The 20,591-nt window shown below is 38.4% G+C and overlaps 1 protein-coding gene across 3 annotated transcripts in view; it reads right to left on the bottom strand.

The window, feature by feature from the left end:
* DWA1 (DWD (DDB1-binding WD40 protein) hypersensitive to ABA 1) overlaps positions 1-20,591 on the bottom strand; it is a 320,516-nt gene that overhangs the window by 129,213 nt on the left and 170,712 nt on the right. For all 3 annotated transcript variants that reach the window (XM_089410719.1, XM_089410721.1, XM_089410720.1), the window contains exons 7-8: positions 18,318-18,371; positions 10,489-10,569 (exon numbers count right to left, since the gene is read on the bottom strand). In XM_089410719.1, coding sequence (XP_089266845.1) covers positions 10,489-10,569; positions 18,318-18,371 — 135 coding nt within the window. The remainder of the gene's footprint in view (positions 1-10,488; positions 10,570-18,317; positions 18,372-20,591) is intronic.

Here is a 20,591-nt window from a genome sequence, read left to right as displayed (position 1 = left end):
ACCAGTGCCTAATTCACTTGGGGATATGGAGTCAAGGATAATAATGAAAAAAGATTTAGTTTCTTGTTCAAGGAGGCTCCAAAAGTCAACTTCATCCAATGTTAGAGGAAAGAGAAGAAAAGTGACTTTCAAGCATTTATACTTCATACAAATGGTGCAAGCTTATCAAGATAACATGATCTCTAGGACATTTCATTCATCTAACAATGGCCCATACAAAGAATAAGCTAAATAGACACATAATTCCACATTTCGTACATGCAGCAATTAGCCCTAATTATAGTGAAATTCAAATGTATGAAGCAACAAGAAAAATAGCATTAAATTTTCACTTACAATGTTAGAGAGTATATCCAACCAGCATCACATTTGCAAATAAGAAGCTCCAAGATAGAAATAGCCCAAATCCATACATCAAAATTCATCCATCATCCAAAATAATCCTCCAAGGAAAAAGTGTGAAATTCTCTAAAGATAGAGAGATCCCAAGTCAAGTGATGATACAAATGAATCCAACTAACTCCTATTTATACACCAATTAGGAGTTTGATTTAGCTAATGAGCCTACATTAGCCCCTAAAAATAAAATAATCTGCAAATGACATAACTTTGGTGACAAGCCACAGAACTAGCTCACAAATGAAAAGATAGGCCTCTCAAGAGGACAAATAATAACAATGCATGTCGTCGGGTCCTCTAAGAGGCTTGATGAGGTCCATGGGTACCACAATGAAGAATAGGACCCTCAAAAGCAGTGGACAAGGGGTTGGCCCCTTGTAATAACCTGTGGTGCTCCAAATGGTTGTGGGGGCACACAAGTGTCCTCATGGGTCTCCAAACAAGTCGAAGATGCCTGTAGGTTGCCCTCAAGGGCTAGGATGACAATGTAGGAGATGCCACATCATCATAGAAGTCCTAGATCATCTGCCAAGTGTGTGGTGTAGATCCGGGGTCAACTAGCCATGATATTTCTCCTATTTGTTAATAACTTGAACAAATTACTTGTAGTTTTCTACAACAAATATCGAAATACATACACTGCAGCCTACACAAAATAAAAACTACGGAAACTAAATACAGCACAAGCAAGAAATAAACACACATACATCTACACAGTTGTTTTTGGACAATGTCGCCGGAAAAACCCAACTCAAAAAAACCGGTGCAACAACTGAGGGTTTTATTATTATGCAGTAGTTTCTTAGTACAAATTGTTAGATTTCCAAACTGGCTATCCGATACAGAAAAAAACTTGCAAAAATTTAGTAAGAAAAATCTTACACTGATTCGGGAGATCCGACACTGATCATGGTCAGGTTGGCTGGCCCCACGCTGCCTCTACGCAGCTTCTGCGTCAATCCTACGCAGTTATGCATCACCTCCTCTTCTGATCTCCTGTTGTCTGGAAATTCGACCCTCTGACCCTCCGGTCTCACACCCCAGCTTTTGGCACTAGATCTCGACTCTCCCAACTGAATTTCGAACTCCCTCTGAAGCTCTGCGCTACCTCTCTGAACTTCTCTATGCCTTCTCTGCCTTGCACTCTCTGGATATGGAAAACTCTCCTCCGGATTACTATCCCTGCCCCTCACTGCAAGAAGATCACTCGATCTCACTTCGGCAACTCAACGTTGCTACTCTTGAGAAATTTGATCTCTAATCTCTCATTCGATGTGTTCTCCAAGTGCTCATCAAACTCCTCCTTATAATCTCTCGTTGGAGCTCCAATGAACAAGATTAAAACTAGTAACTGGTCAAACCGACTAGTTCACTATCCCACTGGGTCAAATCGGCAAAAAAACCCGGTTTGACCCCTCATTTCACCAAAAAAGGAAAAAATTAGTCCTAACTGGTCGGTTCCGTCCTAAACCGGCCAGTTAATTGCCCAAGTCGAGGAGAACCCAAGCAATGCAGTTTTCCAAGGTTGTATGGTGTTTTGTGTGAAAATTCCTACACTAGAATTCCTACTGTAGCAAACTGATATTACTTCTCCTACTTGATTAAATCATACAAGTTATTTACAGTCTCCTACGGTAAATTTCGAAGTAAATACATCTGCAGCCTTCACTTAATTTATATATATGCGGAAATAAAATATTGAGCAAGAAAGAACAATGCAACACATAGGACAGCTATTTTTGGACAAATAGTCCCCGGAAAAACCCAATGCGAGAAAACCGGTACAGCAACTCTAACGGATTATTATTATGCAGGAGAAATTCTGAGTACAATTCTAGGATGCTCAGCTAGAAATCCTTTACAAAGAGAATATTGGACAAAAGACTGGTGAAATGATCTCACCCTGTCACTGGAGAATCAGTGACTGATCCTTCAGCTCTGAAGGCTCTGCATCACCCTCTACGTGGCTTCTACGCAAAACTGCATCACCCCTCCTGGGTATTACGCTGCCTCTCTGCTCTGGATCCTCTGTTGGCTAAGAAATCGACTTTCCTGCCTCCCAGACTCACACCCTAGCTTCCGACAACTGAACTTCGAATTCCCTCAACAGAAACTCGACTTCCCCTCACTGATTGTGTTGCCTCTGTGTCAACACTGCGTAGGCCAACATCAACCTTCCTCTGGACGTCTTTCTGTCCTCTCTCTGCCTTGTACTCTCCGGAAATTCCTTCTCCCAGATTCTCACTGCCCCTCTGCTGCAAGATCTCCTCAATCAATTTTCCTCTTGAGAACTTCTCACCTCAGAAAATCGATTTTCTCAATGTCTCTGTATGTTTTCCAAATTACCCTCAAATCCCTTCTTATATCTTCCTGTTGGGCAACCAACGGCCTAGATTAAAACATAATCAAAGCCTCAGATCGTTTTGAATTGATCCATGGCTTTTTCTAGAAGTTTCACCCTTGATTAGATTGATACCCATTAATATTTTAATTTTCCTTAGTTTAGACTTAGGAACTCCACTAAAAATATTAATTATTTTAATAAAATCACTTCTGGGTGGAATTTCCCAAAACGCTTTCTGGGTTCTTTGGAATATCGTTGCCCAAGCCTCCCTGCAAAACTTGAGGCTTAGAGCACATCCGATGCTACCCCAAATTAACACTCCCTCTTAGCAAGGAATGTGCTCTAGCAATACACTGTCTCTCTGCATACTGCTCTGACTCTAAAGCATCGTCCTTGCGCTGCTGATGTTTGACGTACTTTCCACCAACCACTGCGTTGTTGTTGCTATTGTACTGTTGCCTTTGACACTACCACTACCAATGCTACATCTGTACTGTAGCTCCCTCTCAATTGTTGCATCTGCTATGCTACTAGCACTACCACTGCTAACACTGCATCTGTACTGCAACTCAATTGCTGAGAGAAGCAACTGAAAACACCCACAACTGGACAAGTATCCAGTGGCTACTCCTCGGTGTTGACATCCTAACTGCTGCTAGTCTCATTCTGCCTCTGAAGCCACGACATTGCTGAAGCTCTGCACTGTGCCTCCTCGCACTGCTGCCTCCCTACTCTGCGTTGCTCAGTCTCTGGCTCTCCTAGCCACTGCATCTGTCGAATCAACACTCCATGGCACCAACTGAAACTCCACCATCCTGCTACTATTGATCATGGGCTCCCGTACCAAGGTGATGATCCAAGAGGTGGGCTCCTCAAGGATCCTACCCATCTACAGTCCTCCCGACTACAGCTCTATATCAGCCCACCTCCTTCCTCGAGGTATCTCGGCTGTGATGGCGATCTCCTCCTCGTTAATCTTTGCGGCTGCAACCTTCGGATCATGCTTCTCATCCTTGTCCTTCTTCTTCAAAGGACATTGGGATGCATAGTGGCCCATCTCGCCACATCTGAAGCACTTCACCTTGGAGATGTCCTTCTTACGTCTTTGTTGCCCCAGCTGTCCCTTCGATGCAAGGGTTGTGTTATCCTCTTCCTCCACTTTGGGCTTCGACCCACTGCTGTTGTTGCTCCCGTCAAGTTTCACCTTGAGCAAGTCTCTCCTCAGCTCTTCTTGTTTCAGAGCTACCCACATCTCGTCCCAATTTGGCAACGCTACCCTACCCAGGATACTCTGGACAAAGATCTGCCAATCATCTGAGACGGAGTTTAGAGCCAATCTCACTAACTCCGAGTCTTGAGGAGTATGTCCCGCAGCTGACAGCTCATCACGGGTCTCCTTCAGTTTCGTAAGGAACGGATCCACTCGCTCCCCCTTCTGCATCTGAGCAGATCTCAACTTCTGCTCTAAGTACATCTTTTGTTGCTCGGAAGTTCCCTGATATAATGTGGCCAAGGCATCCCACATTTCCTTAGTGGTCCCTTTGCTTGCAACATGGCACACCATGTGATCCTTGACCTCGTCCAGGATCATCCTCTTTGCCATAACCATCTCAACCTTGTACTTTTTCAACGGATCTGCATTCGTAGGTTCAGCCACCACATTGTCGATGTACATCTTGAGGGCATGCTCATCAAGCAAGAAGGTCATCCTAGCCTTCCAGATGGCATAGTTGGAAGCCCCGTCCAACCTATCCTGATCCCTCAAGCCATTGGTTGTCATCTCCTCCGAAAAACTATCGAACAGCTCCCTCTTTCTCCCTACTGCGTAGCTCCTGGGCTGACTTACGCACTCCCTGATGGAGCTGGTAAGCTGTTGCTCCTCTGCTACTTAGCAATCGAGAAATGTTGATTTCCTTGGCAAGAAATCACTGAGGAAGTATTCCCTCACTATGCTCTATTGCTTCTTTCTTCTCACGTCTTTTCAACCTAGGTAAGCTGCCTATTGAAAAATCTGCGTCCACCAGTTGCTCCTCACGCTGAGGCTCAGCGTTGCTTCCTCTACCACTGCAAAAATCGAACTGGAAGCTTTTTCTCTCCGTCAACTCACTCGGAGAGAGACTCCCTTGGATTTTTGACCCTCTGGCAAGAACTGCGCAAACCCTCAGGGGTTTTGACTTGTTGCCTCCTGCAGCTTTTTGATTTCCCCTTCTGCTTAGCGCTGGGGTTTCGAGTTCTGCTCCTCCTGCTTCTCCTACACTAGCTCTGATACCATGTGAAAATTCCTACACTGGAATTCCTACTACCACAAACTGATATTACTTCTCCTACTTGATTAGATGAAAATCATACAAGTTGTTTACAATCTCCTACGGTAAATTTCTAAGTAAATACATTTGCAGCCTTCACTTAATTTATATATATGCGGAAACAAAATACTGAGCAAGAAAGAACAATGCAACACATAGGACACAGTTATTTTTGGACAAAAAGTCCCCGGAAAAACCCAATGCGGGAAAACCGATGCAGTAGCTCTGAGGGTTTATTATTATGCAAGAGAAATTCTGAGTACAATTCTAGGATGCGCAACTAGCAATCCTTTACAAAGAAAATACTGGACAATAGACTGGTGAAATGATCTCACCCTGTCACTGGAGAATCAGTGACTAATCCTTCAACTCTGGAGGCTCTGTGTCACCCTCTACGTGGCTTCTACACAGAACTGCGTCACCCCTCCTGGGTATTACACTACCTCTCTACTCTAAATCCTCTAATGGCTGAGAAATCGACTTTCCTACCTCCCAGACTCACACCCAGGCTTCCGGCAACTAAACTTCGAATTCCCTCAACAGAAACTCGACTTCCCCTCACTAGGTGCGCTGTCTCTGCATCAAATACTGTGTAGGCCAGTGTCAGCCTTCCTCTGGACGTCTTTTTGTCCTCTCTCTACCTTGTACTCTTCGGAAATTCCTTCTCCCGGATTCTCACCACCCCTCTACTGCAAGATCTCCTCAATCAATTTTCCTCCTAAGAACTTCTCATCTCAAAGAATCGATTTTCTCAATCTCTCTATATGTTTTCCAAATGACCCTCAAGTCCCTTCTTATATCTTCCTGTTGAGCAACCAACAGCCTAGATTAAAACATAATCAAAGTCTCAGATCGTTTTGACTTGATCCATGCCTTTTTCTAGAAGTTTCACCCTTGATTATATTGATACCCATTAATATTCTAATTTTCCTAAGTTTAGACTTAGGAACCCCATTAAAAATATTAATTGTTTTAATAAAATCACTTCTGGGTGAAGCCCAGTCCTAGAAGATAGATATCAATGCGAAAATACCACGCTCATGGGGCCTGCTTCAGCCCATAAATTGCTCTTTTGCGCCTACACAAATGTGTCTCCCTATTATGTGCCTCAAACCCCTCTGGCTACTCTATGTATATCTCTTCCTCAACAACACCATTCAGGAAGGCAAACTTCACGTCCATCTAGTGGAACTTCCACCCCATCTAAGCTACAAGAGCTATAATGGTCCTAATGGATGAATAACGGGACACATGTGCAAAAGTCTCATCATCGTCAATGCCCTCCACCTGATAGAACCCTTTGGCTACGAATTTGGCCTTGTACTTCTCCATGCTCCCGTCAGTTGCATGCTTAATCTTGTAGACCCACCTGGACCCAATCACAGATTTGTTCTCCAACCTTAGCACAATATCCAAGACATCGTTCTGCATGATGGCAGAGTACTCTTCCACTATAGCATCACGCCAAACCTGTTGAGAGGTTGCCTCCTAGTAGCTAGAAGGCTTTGTGTCTACAGCCTCAGTCATCAAAGCCATAAATCCTGAGTATCTCTAACCCTGTCTAATATGCTTGAAAGTGGAGCTGGGTGCCCCAACCTTGTCCTAAGCTTCCTGAATCAACTAATCAGCCCACTTCGACTTTCTCGTAGTTGTGATAGGTGTCACCACTGACATAGACCCTACTCGCTCTTCTCTCTCCATCTTCTCCTACGCAACCTCCCCATCTAATAGTTGTATGGCCTGCCCAACAACTAGATGTGAAGTGACTTGAGGCGCTGGCTAAGCCTCCTACTTAAGAGCTAGCAGTTCCTCCACATGTGGTGTAGCCTGCTCATGCTCTAAGGACTTGCTGAGAGCCCTTTCCTCCTTAAACTTGACATGACGCTTGATAAGTGTCTTCCTTTGTGCTAGCACGTACACACTATATGCCTTGGATGTCTCATTGTAGCCCACGAAAATCCCTTTTTCTAGTGTAGGCTCCATGTAACGAACAAGGTTCGTATACGCAGCGGAGTAATCTTCAAAAGACTTGGAAAACGTAAACATCCATAATAGGATAGTAATTATATATTAAATATTATAAAAAAATTGATGAGATATGAGATGACTACAATGAGGGTGAGTGTTTGCTTATATATCCTAGGCAGGTACCTTTTCACCAACAGTTATGTCCTTAGGGACGTACCTTTTCATTAACTAGTTACGAACTAATCATTATTTATTATTATTATAGTTTTACATCATTTATATTATTTTATATATATTTTTATTCATAACATTGCCATCCTCTTCAAAAAGCTTTGTCCTCAAAGCTTAATGATGAAAGGGCTTGATCTCTTTTCTTGTTTTGAGTGTCTTCTTGTCACGGAATTGTCATCCTCATTGACACAAGACAATAGGATCCTCCAAGTGATAGATAAAATTGTCGAGCTGAGAATGGATAGTGAATTATTACCATCCTCCGATCACTAGAAATTGGTAGTGAATTATTATCATAGGACTGGATTCTACAAACTTCAGTATACCTTAGTATACCTTGGAACATAAATTTGTTGCTTCTGTTCTGATTGGTTCAAATATGTACGCTGACATAGTTGTCTGCTTTTGCCATTCAGATGTCGATAAGGAGTTCTTCTAGTTGGACTTTCCCTTATCTTGTGTGTGGCAGTTTCTTGATTTACTTTAGGTACTGTTGTAGTTGAATTGGCCACTGCATCATCACTTGGAATTTCCACTGTTTGAACTGCAACTTCTAAATATGTTTTAATTTCTATTGGTCTCTCATCTTCTTGAGTTGTGATATTGACTAGAACGATATTTGTTCCTCTTTCTTCCACTTGGATTGAAGAATTCGACACTTCTTTCGTGATAAGTTCTTATAATTTGTTTTTCAATGATTTCTTATCATCCGTAAGTTTCATAATTTGAGTGAGTAGACTTTGATTACGGTTTCTGAGACGTAAGAGTTCCTCGTTTTCTAAATCAACTTTATTTTGGTCTTCAAGCTTCTCATCTTTTAAACACTTGATTTGTTCTAATAACCTTTGGTTAAGGTTCTTTAAGCATAAACTTTCCTCTTCTTTTCTTCATAGACTTTCATTGAGTTTCTTTTCAGAAATTTCCTTTTCTTGTTCTAACTGGTGTTTCTTAGCTTTACATTTTCTCACTTGTGTAAGTAGTTTTTTATTATGCTCCTTCAAACATGAATTTTCCTTATTTTTGTTGGATATGACTTCTTCAATCTCTTTTTGCTTCTTTGATATTGTTTCTAGATTCTCTTGAAACATTAGTTTCGCAATATCCTTAAGATCTTTTGATGAAGGCATTATCAGTTCTAATTTCGTTGTCATGTCTTGGAACGTGACCATCTTCTTCTTGTAAGGGAACATCAAGAAAGAAAAAGTGGTGTTTAAAATGAACATACCTAATTCCTTGAACCAAGGTCGACCGAGAATTATGTCAACCTCTTTGTCAAGCATAGTTACGACACAGAATTGAGATATGTACTCATAATGATCAATTGTCACTTGTAAATTATTAATTTCATATTCTTTTTCAAAAAGACCTTTTCGTTCGCCTATATTTGGCTCTAGAACTAATAGTTGATTTGCCAAATTAATACTAATGTAATTATCCTCAATGTTTGGATTAATAGCGATACTAATCTCTTTCCTTTGGATACACCTTTTTAATGTAAATAATCTAAGATCTACAATTGGGATACCTTTATAAGAGAAACTTCCTTCCTTTATTTTCGAATTAGGCTCCATTTTTTTCTTTTTTCAGAGATTGACTCTATTTGTATTAGTCAATAATTTGGTTTTTTTCCTCCCTTTACTCTTGAAAAATGCTTCCTTAATTTTGATTTATTTTAATTACTCCTTTTATAATTGAATTGGAATTTTCCCCTTCCTTCTTCTTACTTCAACCCTTTCTCTTCTTTTTTTTTATAATTTTTTTCGCTAAATTCTTTTTCTTTTTCTTTTTTTAACTTTATTTTTTTTTTTTTTTATAAACTTTTTTTCTATATATATTTATAATTTTTTTCATTTTGAAAAGTTAACCCTAGTGAAACATGGCTATTCACCTCTTTGGGGTATAAGATAAATATATGTCCACTTATGTGCCTTTGACTCGGTGAATTTTCTCCACGTAAAAAGTAAAACTTACCGTTCACATAAAGAGATTTTGTATTCGTTTTGTTCTTCTTTTACCTTGAAAATACCATCTAAAAACAATAAATATAAAAATAATAATAATAAATAATAATTAATTAACTAATGGTTAGTGAGTTAGTAATGAAGAGGCATGTCTTAGAGACATGAGCATTCATGAAAAAGCAACTGCCCAAGGTATATAAGCAGGCCCTCATTCTCATTTGTAATCATCTTACATCAATTCAATATACAATTACATGTCTTACAATGGCCATTTACGTCTTTGAAGTATTTTAAATATTTCCGCTGCATATATGACTTTTGGTCGTTGCAGCACACCAGATATAGGCATACAACCAAGGAAAAACCCCTATCTTAAATATGTAACTGTCCATTATAGGACAACTATTATTTATATATAAGAATGTTGAATGTACAGGAGATATGATATTGTGGTTACAAATGAAGGCATGCTTATATACCTAGGCAGGTGTTCCTTCATGAACGGTCGCGTCTTTTGAGACATGCCTCCTTAGTACAATAATCAATGTTTAACTATTAATTACTAATTATTTACATCCATAACACTTTGCCTCTATAAACTCTGCGCACTGGTCTGCACCCTTCCAATAAATTTGGCCTCACTTCTGTGCCTCTGCACAAACACGCATGACCTGTATGGCCTCCTCTGCGCACTGATTTCGGCCTCTGAGGAAGTCTGCAGATTTCTGGAAGTGATCTGCGCTGAATCCGCCTCCTTTCTTCCTCTAAATCGCTGATCTTAAACCCTAGCACTAAGCTAAACCCTTCTCTCTCTCACTGAGCTGAACACCAATATGTCTTGTGCATAATTGGCTAAGTTCTGTGCCCTTTTTCCCTCTTAGAATTTGACTTGGGCCCACCACTACCACGAATGGCTGAGATTAGATCTCTTTGGACAGCTGAGATCCATCTAATTTTTTACTATAGGAAAATTTAAATTTAACTAAGTCAAAAAACAAATAGAAAAAGGTAAGCTGCACCTTGGCCCCACTTGTGGGTCCCTCCGCCAAATTTAGTGCACCTGCTAAATATGGCAGAACCTTCCTCTTCTAACTGCATTTAACAAATAAGTTAATAACTGTCAAATTTGTTAATTTCAATGTAGTCAAATATTACTCCCATCTAATAGTGCAGTGTTATAAGCAGCTTGAGCAGACAGTGATTAACATACTAAATTAAAGTAAATGACTTCTGCACAAATGGAATATCTCTAGTATCTACCATTCTATCAAATACATACCTGGTTTTGTGATGAACGTGCAACAATACAATGCAAGTAATCTGAATGCCCTTTAAATGTTGTTACGTTCCTCCCAGTCACCTGACAGATTCACTGATATGTTAGATATCAGTACAATATGCAGAGTTTCAAATCTACACAATCATCAACCTACAAAACATAAGCTAACATCAATTGTGGAGAACAAGAGAAAATGTATATATACTAAAAACATCACAATCCCCTTGGTCTTATCACCAATATATCTGTACATATGTATGTATCTATCTTTATCCCAAACACTATGACGATATTACAAATGTTGCCGAGTCTTAGTTGAGATATGCCTGCTCTAAGTAGAAGGGCAAAACATACATTTCTAACATCCAAACATAGCGAACAAAAAACCACCCTGTATTATTAAACGTCATTTCATGTAAAAAAGAAATGCAACACCCCCATTTTAAATCCCCAACAATATTGCAATTGATTATATTAATGTTGCCATGGAGACATGTATTTGTAAAAAGGGTTAAAAACCCAAATATGTAATGATGTTGATTATATTAAAAGCATTCCCAAAGCTGAATAAGAGGAAGAACCTATACAGAACACGATACCTGAGGATAAAACTATAAGCAGAGATATGGGACGTCTTCCTGTCTGCCTGAACTACCTAGCCAGATCTTTGATCTGGCAACTAAATCACCAAAACTGCCCAGGAGTATGGTCACGTACCCAGTCAGGAGGTTTTTTGTTTTGTCCACATGACCAAGGGAGGACCCCAAATTCTCACACTGAGAAGTGCATGAGAGGAAGGCAGGGACAGGAGAAGATAAAATGGAATAGAGAGAAGAGTAGCAAGACAGACAGATGAGAGCAGAGAAAGGAAATGAACCAGATAGAGAAACCCGTGAGCGCCAAAATAGAGTGATTCTGAATAGTAGGAAACCAAAGTGGGAACTCTCTCTGAGATACAGTAACCAAATGTGAATAGTAATTAAATTTGATAAGGATGTCAATATGGAAGCCTTCAGGCTAAGCAAGGGGCCAAAAGATTTGTCTGGACGGTTGATCTGGAATTAGCACATAAAGCACAAGAGGGAAGTGTCGAAGGACTGTGTATTTGGTTAAGGGCTCCCTCTGTGAAATGCAGGCCCAGTGTGGCCATACTGTGAATGTTAACAAGCCCCAACTCAGCAATTGAAAGGTTGAGCACTGATTCCTTGTATATGAAGGAGAGTGGCCTTCATATACTCTACCCTGACTTGAATTTTGTTAAACCTTGACTGAAGCTTTCCCTTAGGCATCAGATCTGACACAGGGGTGGCCAGCTACAAGAATGACTACAGTGTAGTTGAGCCTATGGTAGGGTGGAACATGGCTCACCCTTCTTCATTTTCTAGCAAAAACTTCAGGAAAGCAACTAAGTGTATTTATTCCCTGCTAATGAAATGAAATCACTGTTTAGTGTTTCAGGAAAATGTTTATGCTAGACAACTATGTATGTTGTAATAATAAATTGAACATTGTGGTAAATGGTTTTTGGTTAATAGCTGTAAGAATGACCTCTGTATGCAGACGTATTCAGTAAAGCATGTCTCCTGTCATAGTTTGGAAATACATTGTATTGTCGAATAGAAACTTAGGGTTGAATTGAGCTTCAAGACTCTTTTATGTATATATGTATATATTTTTGTGTACCCCTGTAATGTATATCTCAATGATTTTAATGTTAACAGTTAAGAGGACCTATTCCTAAAAAGATAAGCTGGAATACTGGCCTCTAAGTGTAACTGTTGGAATTGAAGTCTAAAGTGTTCAGCTTCAAAGGAGTAAGAAGAATTTCACCTTTATTGGGGCAAGTTGCAAAATTGGTCTTTGACCATCTCTTTATTAGTTGTTTCCTTCTGGTGAGAATGCTCGTTAAAGGGCAGAGTCTAATAGCCTCTAAGGGATGAAGATGACTTCTTGTTTATAGAAATTTTATGGGCACTTTAATGCCTTGTAACAGTCTTTTCCTTTCTTTTGTCCTCAGGACAAACCTAAGAGGCATTGTTGGGAGACTCGGAAATTTGGGGAGGCCCTTTTGAGCCTCAGAAACTTTTGGGGATTGGAGGATTCAACCCCAGCCTCTAGTCATATGGTCTGACAAGGGTGTGACCAAGCATTTACTGGGAAGGTCCCTAGGTTCAGAGCATGGAGTATCGGGCTGTCGAGAAGTCGGGAATCAAGCATTGAGATTACCTGGAAATTAACCTCCATCATGAATGGCCCTATACTGACAGATCCCAATATGTAGAATAACGGAGATTGTTCCATTGATTGAATGGTGTTTAGCTGCGGGGTTGCAAAATCAGTTCCTGTAACTCGTTTTGGTTTATATTTTAAAACTGATGACTGTAAAGGTCTACTTCTTGTGGCTCCACTCAGTTTGGCCATCACTCCAATGACAGTACTACAAGATCCTTATTTAGACCAGAGCATGGAAAGCCATTTGAAGGAGAGGTTGATGATAGATATCTTGATATGCTACCCTCTACATTTGGAACTCCACTTTGGTTTACAAAAGATGAGTTTTCACAGCTCAAGGGTACTGCATTCTGTCATGCAACCAAGCTACAACTAAAAATTCACAAGCAATAATAGCATGGCAGCATTCAGTTGCAAAAGAAGGAAGTTACAACCATTGAGGCCGGAAATCCAAGGCACACATGCAAGTGAAGATATTGAGTTGAATAAATAGGATAATGTGACTTCTACAAGAGGCAAAGCCTTGGATGAATCCTATTGTTGAAACTCTAAAGAAGATGAAGTTGTCATTTCTGTTAGTGAACTATATGCAAGATGAGGTCCTGTTGTCAAACAGAGAAGCTCAATGGGTACAGTTCCAAAGACTTCGAAAAGTGACCAAATAGGGCAAAGCAGCAGAATCCCCACAGCAACAACAATAAAGCAGTGGGAGTGAAACACAACAGTGAAGAACCAGAACAAAAAGTTAGCTCCTTGAAAGAATCCTCAAGTGGAAACCATTGCAAAGCCAGTTTCCAATATTGTTAATGGTGAAATGTTTAGACAATCTTTCTATTCAAACACTCCATGATGCCTTCTGGAAGACAACTGGATTTCAAACTTCTTTTAAAGAGAAACTTCTTTTTAAGGAAAAGATCATCCACATATAACACCAGGATTAGAGGCTCATTCTCTACAACTAGATAGTAGAGGTTAGGATCTGCGTCACTCTTGACGAATAACATCTTCTGCAAGTAACCATCAATTCGACCGTACCATGCTCTAGGCACCTGTTTAACCCCATACAAGGCTTTCTTCAACCTGCATACATGAGATTTCTTCTCATGTGTCTCAAAACCCTTTGATTGTTCAATGTATACTTCTTTGTTAAAATTGGCAACTAGGGCCAAACTCCATGTGGGTCATCTTATTAATGGAAGCTAATATTTTTCTTGGATCCCTATCATCGAGAGGTGTAGGATTGATCTAAAGATCATCTGATTCCGATAAGTATTCATGGAGATATGAATTTATTTGTGTTATGGGTCAATTCGAGAGCAGGTACTTGAGATCTTTATACTTCAATGTGCACTAATTGATGACTTATCAAGATGTATTTTGACAATATAATCTCCAGGAACATTCACCCATTCACACATGGCCCATGCAATGATGTAACGATATAAAAGATCAAAATTTCCACAGTTTTGCATAAGAAAGTAGTAAATTTCAGAACTGTTTCCGATGGTATGTGGCACCCCATTTGGTTCCTCTCGATTTGAGAGATATTCACATTTAAAGTTGAAGACCCTAATCAATGGGTCAAAACCCCATGAGGTGGCACCTCCTTCTTAACCAAGTCAAATGACCATGCCATATGACCCCTCACCAAGGTTAAAATAACATTAGAAAATTTGATTCTTAAATCAAGGGCTAAGTCAAATACAAGGTTCTAAGGTCCAAGGTCAAAACTCCATTCTATGGTCAACCTTCAAGATCATAAGGATATCTAATTAAGAAAAATAATTAATCTTCATAGATGAAAAGGGAATATTATTAAAATGATTGGTTTTTGGGACCTCCAAAATGTTATATATATATATATATATATAGGATTTTAATTCAAACTAAATTAAAGAACAGTGTTGTGAACATTGCGGTCGGGATTAAATCAGCGAGGGGAAAAAATCGGAAAAAATCGTAAAAATAGGCAAAAATTCGGTAAAAATCAGCAAAACATCGGCAACATTAAAAAATAAATTAATTAATTTAAAAAAAAAACAGTTTTTTCAATTTTTCAAGTATCTAAAGCATCCACGATTTTTTGACATTTTTTGGCAATTTTTACCATTTTATTGCGATTTTTACTATTTATATCATGATTTTTTCATTTTAGAAAAAATCTATCTTGGCGATTTTTTCACGATTTTTTGGTGATTTTACAATTTTTTGGCGATTTTTTCAATAAATCGCCATGCCAAAAAAATATCGTGATTTAATCGTGATTTTCGCAACACTATTAAAGATATTAAATCTAAGAAGACCCCTTCAACAAATTTAGATATATCCCTAACCTATGATATCCATTGCCCTAAAATCTAGGAGTTCAATGTCTCATAGAATCCCTCCAAAGTAGGAATTTGGTGCTTCTTAGAAGCCCTCCACAGTCTATAAAAAGAGACCTTAGATCTATCTTGATGGTATGCACAAAATGATGATCTCTTAAACTAATCGAGCTCTGAAATGATATTCGGCACTGTGGAAGAAAATGGATATATCGAACGTGTAGCAAAAGTTTGGTAACAAGGGTTTTGGCTCTGTATTTTTCTTTTTGTTTTGGGTTAAGGGATACGTTGGGCAGAATTCTTTGCAGGAAGAAGACCTTGAAAAATCCTCCCAAGACTAGCGAAGGAAGAAGGGCCCTCATTCTATGACAATTTATGTACATTGAATTAAAAAAATTTCGGTCTTCTATTAAGGCAAGGCCGCTGGCCTATTTCCAGCTTTTGACATTCTTTTGAGGTCAAGGTCAAGGCATTCCACACTCTTGGAAAAGCATCCTATCAATTAAAATCTTTGCGTTGTCTTAAGGATCCAGTCCTTCGTCTCTTGAAGATGTTGCGGCATCTATTTCTTCTAGACTAGACTCAAGGTCGAGCACGCACTCATCTCCAAATCAGGTCTAGACTTGACAAGTCATTTGCGTAAAGTGTAAAACTCCTGAAATAATATATTCGGCCCTCAGTAGGGCATCACTTTTTGAAGTGTTTGAATATTCTTAGTAAAGGAAAGAAACTCAAATTAGTCTCTGTGGGTAGAAGGGTTTCACTTTTCTGATTGTTCTACAATCAATCCCTTACTAAAACCTACCCACAACTCTTAAAACCATTTCAGATCTTCTTGGATTGTCTAAGGCCTCCTCTTTGTCTAGGGCATACTTGTACCAAGTCAAAAGGTCTGCAAGATAAATCTTCAAACCTCTAATTAAGGCTTGTCATTGTGTTAAATTTGCCCCTAAAGTCTTCAAAACAAACTCATATATATATATATATGTGTGTGTGTGTGTGTGTGTGTGTGCGCGCGCACGCCTATGGCCCAATACTACTAAGAAAAAACAACCATTTGGCCTTGTTTTGAATAAGGGTCACTCATTCACATAGATAAGTTGGTGAATTGAATTAAGGGACTGTCATGGTTTTAATCCCTCTACAAACAAGGACAAAATATTGGTGTCGCCAAAATTACGACAAAAATTGTATAGTTGAGTTGAACAACTTCAAGGATCAAATGCACAAAGTCAATGATTGATTTCTAATTTTGTTGTGTTTTTGGCACCTTGAATGAGTCAACCTACTACTAGACTGTGGATTGCCAAGTTCATGCATGAGTAACATGGTAAGCTAAATTAAGACAACAATATAACACATACTGATTTCAATCACATTTTGCTATTTGATTTTTGGACATCACTGTTGTCACAAATATACAAGGGTACCAATATTAAAAGGGGGACAAAGTATTGAGTTGTCTATAGAAATGTAACCTACAGGAGTGTAAGAAGGCAGTCAGAACTATGATAGTAGAAGGCATTGACATTAGCACAATTATGGACTAAAGCCTATCTACATTGATAAGTAAACTTTGCAGTGTATACAATTAATGTGTACAGTGATGACAAATGAATTGTGACTATTGAAAGTGAACGATATATGATAGAAGTGGTTGACTTGACAAACAGTTCTCCATTGAGTGGCACTGAAATTTGACCATACAATGAACCTTGACAGTTCTAGCAGTTTACCCATATGATACTGAATAGTTATTGTTGGCAATAAGATACGACCTTTGTGTGTTGACAGTAATCCTTGACATGATAGTGATGACTGTAACTGTAATGTGACAGTGATAGATTATTGTGACCTTTGACAGTGCATAATTATTGCGGTTTGTGACAACATACTAGTTGTGTTATGATAGTCATCTAAATGAAAGTGCACTTGGCATTTGACAGTGTATTTTGGTACTTGACAGTGTTTCTAGTATATGACAATTTCTTAATGATAATAGTGTGGATGTTGGCTTGATGGTATGACAATAACACAGTGATACTTGGCAGAGTTGGGTTTGGCAATATTGTGCAATAGTCAGCTGATGTGGCAACTAGGGTTTGATATGCAGTTTGTCCAGTGGCTTGATTTGGCATTGTGATTGAGCAGAGGCAGGATTGTGTTTGAGGTACGATTGTGCAGTGGTCAGATTGAGCAGAATTGAGCAGTGAGGCTGCCAGGATTTGACAGTGATATACATACCAAGAAGAGCAGCAAAAACTTCATTACAATTTATTTATATTGATTCAGAGCACAGGGGGATCCAGTTTGAAAATTGCGAAATGTGGTATGTCGACTAATCAGCGTGCCAGGGTGGTGCAAGGAAGGAGAGTGGAGTCTCTTTCAGGTTGGAGCCTAAGAACACTTCAGGGTGGCAGGGTGGTGCTAGGGCAGGTTGGAGCCTGCATAGGGCGTTGGAGCGTTCGTCTAGTTGCAACTAGTACACAGGGTGTTGGAGCATCTGTCAAGTTGGAGCCTGAGATCTAGGGTGTTGGAGCATCTGTCAAGTTGGAGCCTGAGATCTAGGGCGTTGGAGCATCCTCCCAATTGCAGTTGGTAAATAGGGTGTTGGAGCACGTAAATCAGGGGGTTGGAGCCTCTTTCAGTTGGAGCTGAAAACTTGATGTAATTATTTTTGAAGAGAAATATTAAGTGTTTGGTGGTTTTTGACCTGGAGGGGGTTTTCCACCGAAAAATCTCTATGTTTATTGTCTTGATTATTGTGCATTGTTGAATGGTGTTGTTTACTGTTGATAAATATTTATGTTTATCTAACACTAATATATTTATATTTATATGTATGTTGCTAAATATTTATATGTATTTATGGATATTAAGAGAATTATCTTATCTTAACTTATCTCATCCTTGTTCATGTTATATCAAAATATCATTAAATTAGGAAAATATATAACTCACCATGGATGCATCTCTCCATCATCATCATATTTAAAGATATTCAACAAAATAAAATACTAGAACAAGTAAAAGGTCCTTTATTACAAACCAAGATAATAGGTAACTTCCCAAATCGAATTAGTTGAAAAAACTAAGTCTACGAAGCAACAATATGCCACAATGGAAAGTACAATAATGAATACAGATTTATCCCCTAAAAGATTCCAAACAAGCACCAGAATATTTGATGTCAATATAGTTTACCACCTGATGGCCCCACCTAAAGCAATGTCACGAATGTTTTTATAATTAATAACCCAAATTGATACATACCATATCCCAACAATATGCATACCCGTCTCCAGCGGCTGAAAATATGCGCTTGCCCTGGATATCAAAAGGATGGCAAAAGAATGCATGGCTAAGCTTTAGCATTATGTGCAATATGTAAAACATAGTAAGTGATAACACATGAGCTTTAGTGAAAAAAGAGTTTTGGAGACATTATAGAGATCACAAAGAATGTGAAGGATTCATCATCAAAACATTGGCATTGCCATTAGAACATTACAAGGTTAAGTCTTGTATTCATCAAAATAAATCCAGAATCCATACATATCCATTTAGGAACTAAAAGCCTCTTTTCCATGACAATTGACCAAAAAACCATCATCAGTCTATCAAAAGGTAGGTTTTGAAATACTTGCACAACTTGTAAACACAAAGATCAAATAACAAGGGGTTTTATAACTCGACCTATCAATGTAAAAGTTGTATTTAAGTCCCTAGATGTGAACGTAATAATGGAAAAACGTATTAAATATTAGCCAAGGCTATCTCCTAAGCACCTACAATTAGAAAAATGAGCATTCACCTTGTGATCTCTCTAAAATGCATAAATAAAATGATAATTCCACATATCTACGTTAGAGACTTGGATTTAAATGATCTTTGAGGAGAAGCCATGACGATGAAATACACAAGAAACCCAAAATGTCAAAATAAAATCACCATTAATATAGATGAATGAGACAATATGATGAATAGGCAATCAACGAGATTGTCTTATATAGTGTCTAAGAAATATGACTCTACTAAAGGACATGACCCTACCTAGATATTGATTAATGATTACTAATATTGATTAGGTACATTACATGACCTCATATCTAGGCAGGCTTCATCCTATGGGAATAAGGATTGATGCCAAGATACAACAGGGTTATTTATAGGCTAGATAGGGCAACCAAAACCCAAAGATGAGATCTTAAAAAGAACAAGGTTCATTCACTGAATATCGAATATTAGACGTCTAATAGGTTGTAATCTATATAGGATTAATAAATATGAATTAAATGAATGAGATATGATCAAATGATTGATACAATGGCATGTGACAGTATACTTGTATGCATTGACAAGTCACGATGGTTGAAGAGTGATGTCCCTTAGCTCATGTCCTTAGGTTATGTCTCCTAGCTTTATTATTATTATACTATCATCATTATTCTTGTTTATTTATATAATTTATCTCCATTACATTGCTTATCCCTTCAAAGATTCTTTGTCTTCGAAACATTTTATGGAAAAGGTTGTCCTTATTCTAGTTTGCAATGCCTTGTCACAATTCTTCCTTCTCAAGGTTGAAGACATGAGACGATATGATCTCCAAAGAGAGTTGTCAAATTGTGAAAGGCTCTAACCACCCTAATTTGATCTTAAATGGAATTGGGTGGCAGCAACTTCTATGTGCGACTAAATTATACGAAAACAAATATTCTTGTTTTGAACAATGTGACCCACTGAGTGGCTAAAGTATCAACTCTCATGATTAGGATGTCGATAATGTGTCCGTGTAACATGATCTTTTCTTATCACACTTGTAGTTTCTTCTTGTTTCACTTTTGGTAGTAAGTCTTCTTTGCACACCTATGTCGCCTTGTTGATCATTAAAAGTTTAATGATAGAGATACTTGGATTTTCCCTTGTTTGTGTTTCAATGTCTAAAGATATCCCTACATTAACCAGATTTGCATCTTTTTGGCTTTTGATGTTGATTTGATCAGTATTGGTTCCATTCTCCATCGCTTGGATTTTTATGTATATTCATTCTTTTAATTCAATTGGATCAATCATCATTTTTTATCGAAGAACAATATCTTGTTGATAAGTGGCTCTAGTTTTTCTTCTAGTGGCTTCTTATCATTCTTCAACCCTTTAATTTATGTAAGCTTTTATTGTGATCACTTGAACTTGAAAGTTCTTAATTAATTTGTGGATTCCTCAGATCTATTTTTAAGGTCTTGATCTTGTGGTGCCTCATCTTTTAACCGCTCAATTTGTTCAAGCAAACTCTTACTAAAGTTCATTAGACAAGAATTTTCCTCATCTTTCTTTGCTAGGCTCTTGTTGAATTTCTTTTTGAGATCTCGATTCTCTTGTTCTAACATCTTATCATACTGCTTCTTATCCTTTGACTTATGCAACAAGTTTCTAACTATGATCTTTTAGGCAGGAATTTTCATCATCTATTTCTAGTAATTCCTTGCAAAACATGTTATCAAGATCTTTATATGATTGTTCTGATACATTCTCACTTTATCGATG

The sequence above is a fragment of the Pinus tabuliformis genome, chromosome 3_1, assembly GCF_031772625.1.
Source record: "Pinus tabuliformis cultivar Carrire ecotype Pingquan chromosome 3_1, CPIR1, whole genome shotgun sequence".
NCBI lineage: Eukaryota > Viridiplantae > Streptophyta > Pinopsida > Pinales > Pinaceae > Pinus > Pinus tabuliformis.
Note: the sequence above shows the minus strand (reverse complement) of the source record. Positions and strands in the feature narration are given on the sequence as shown.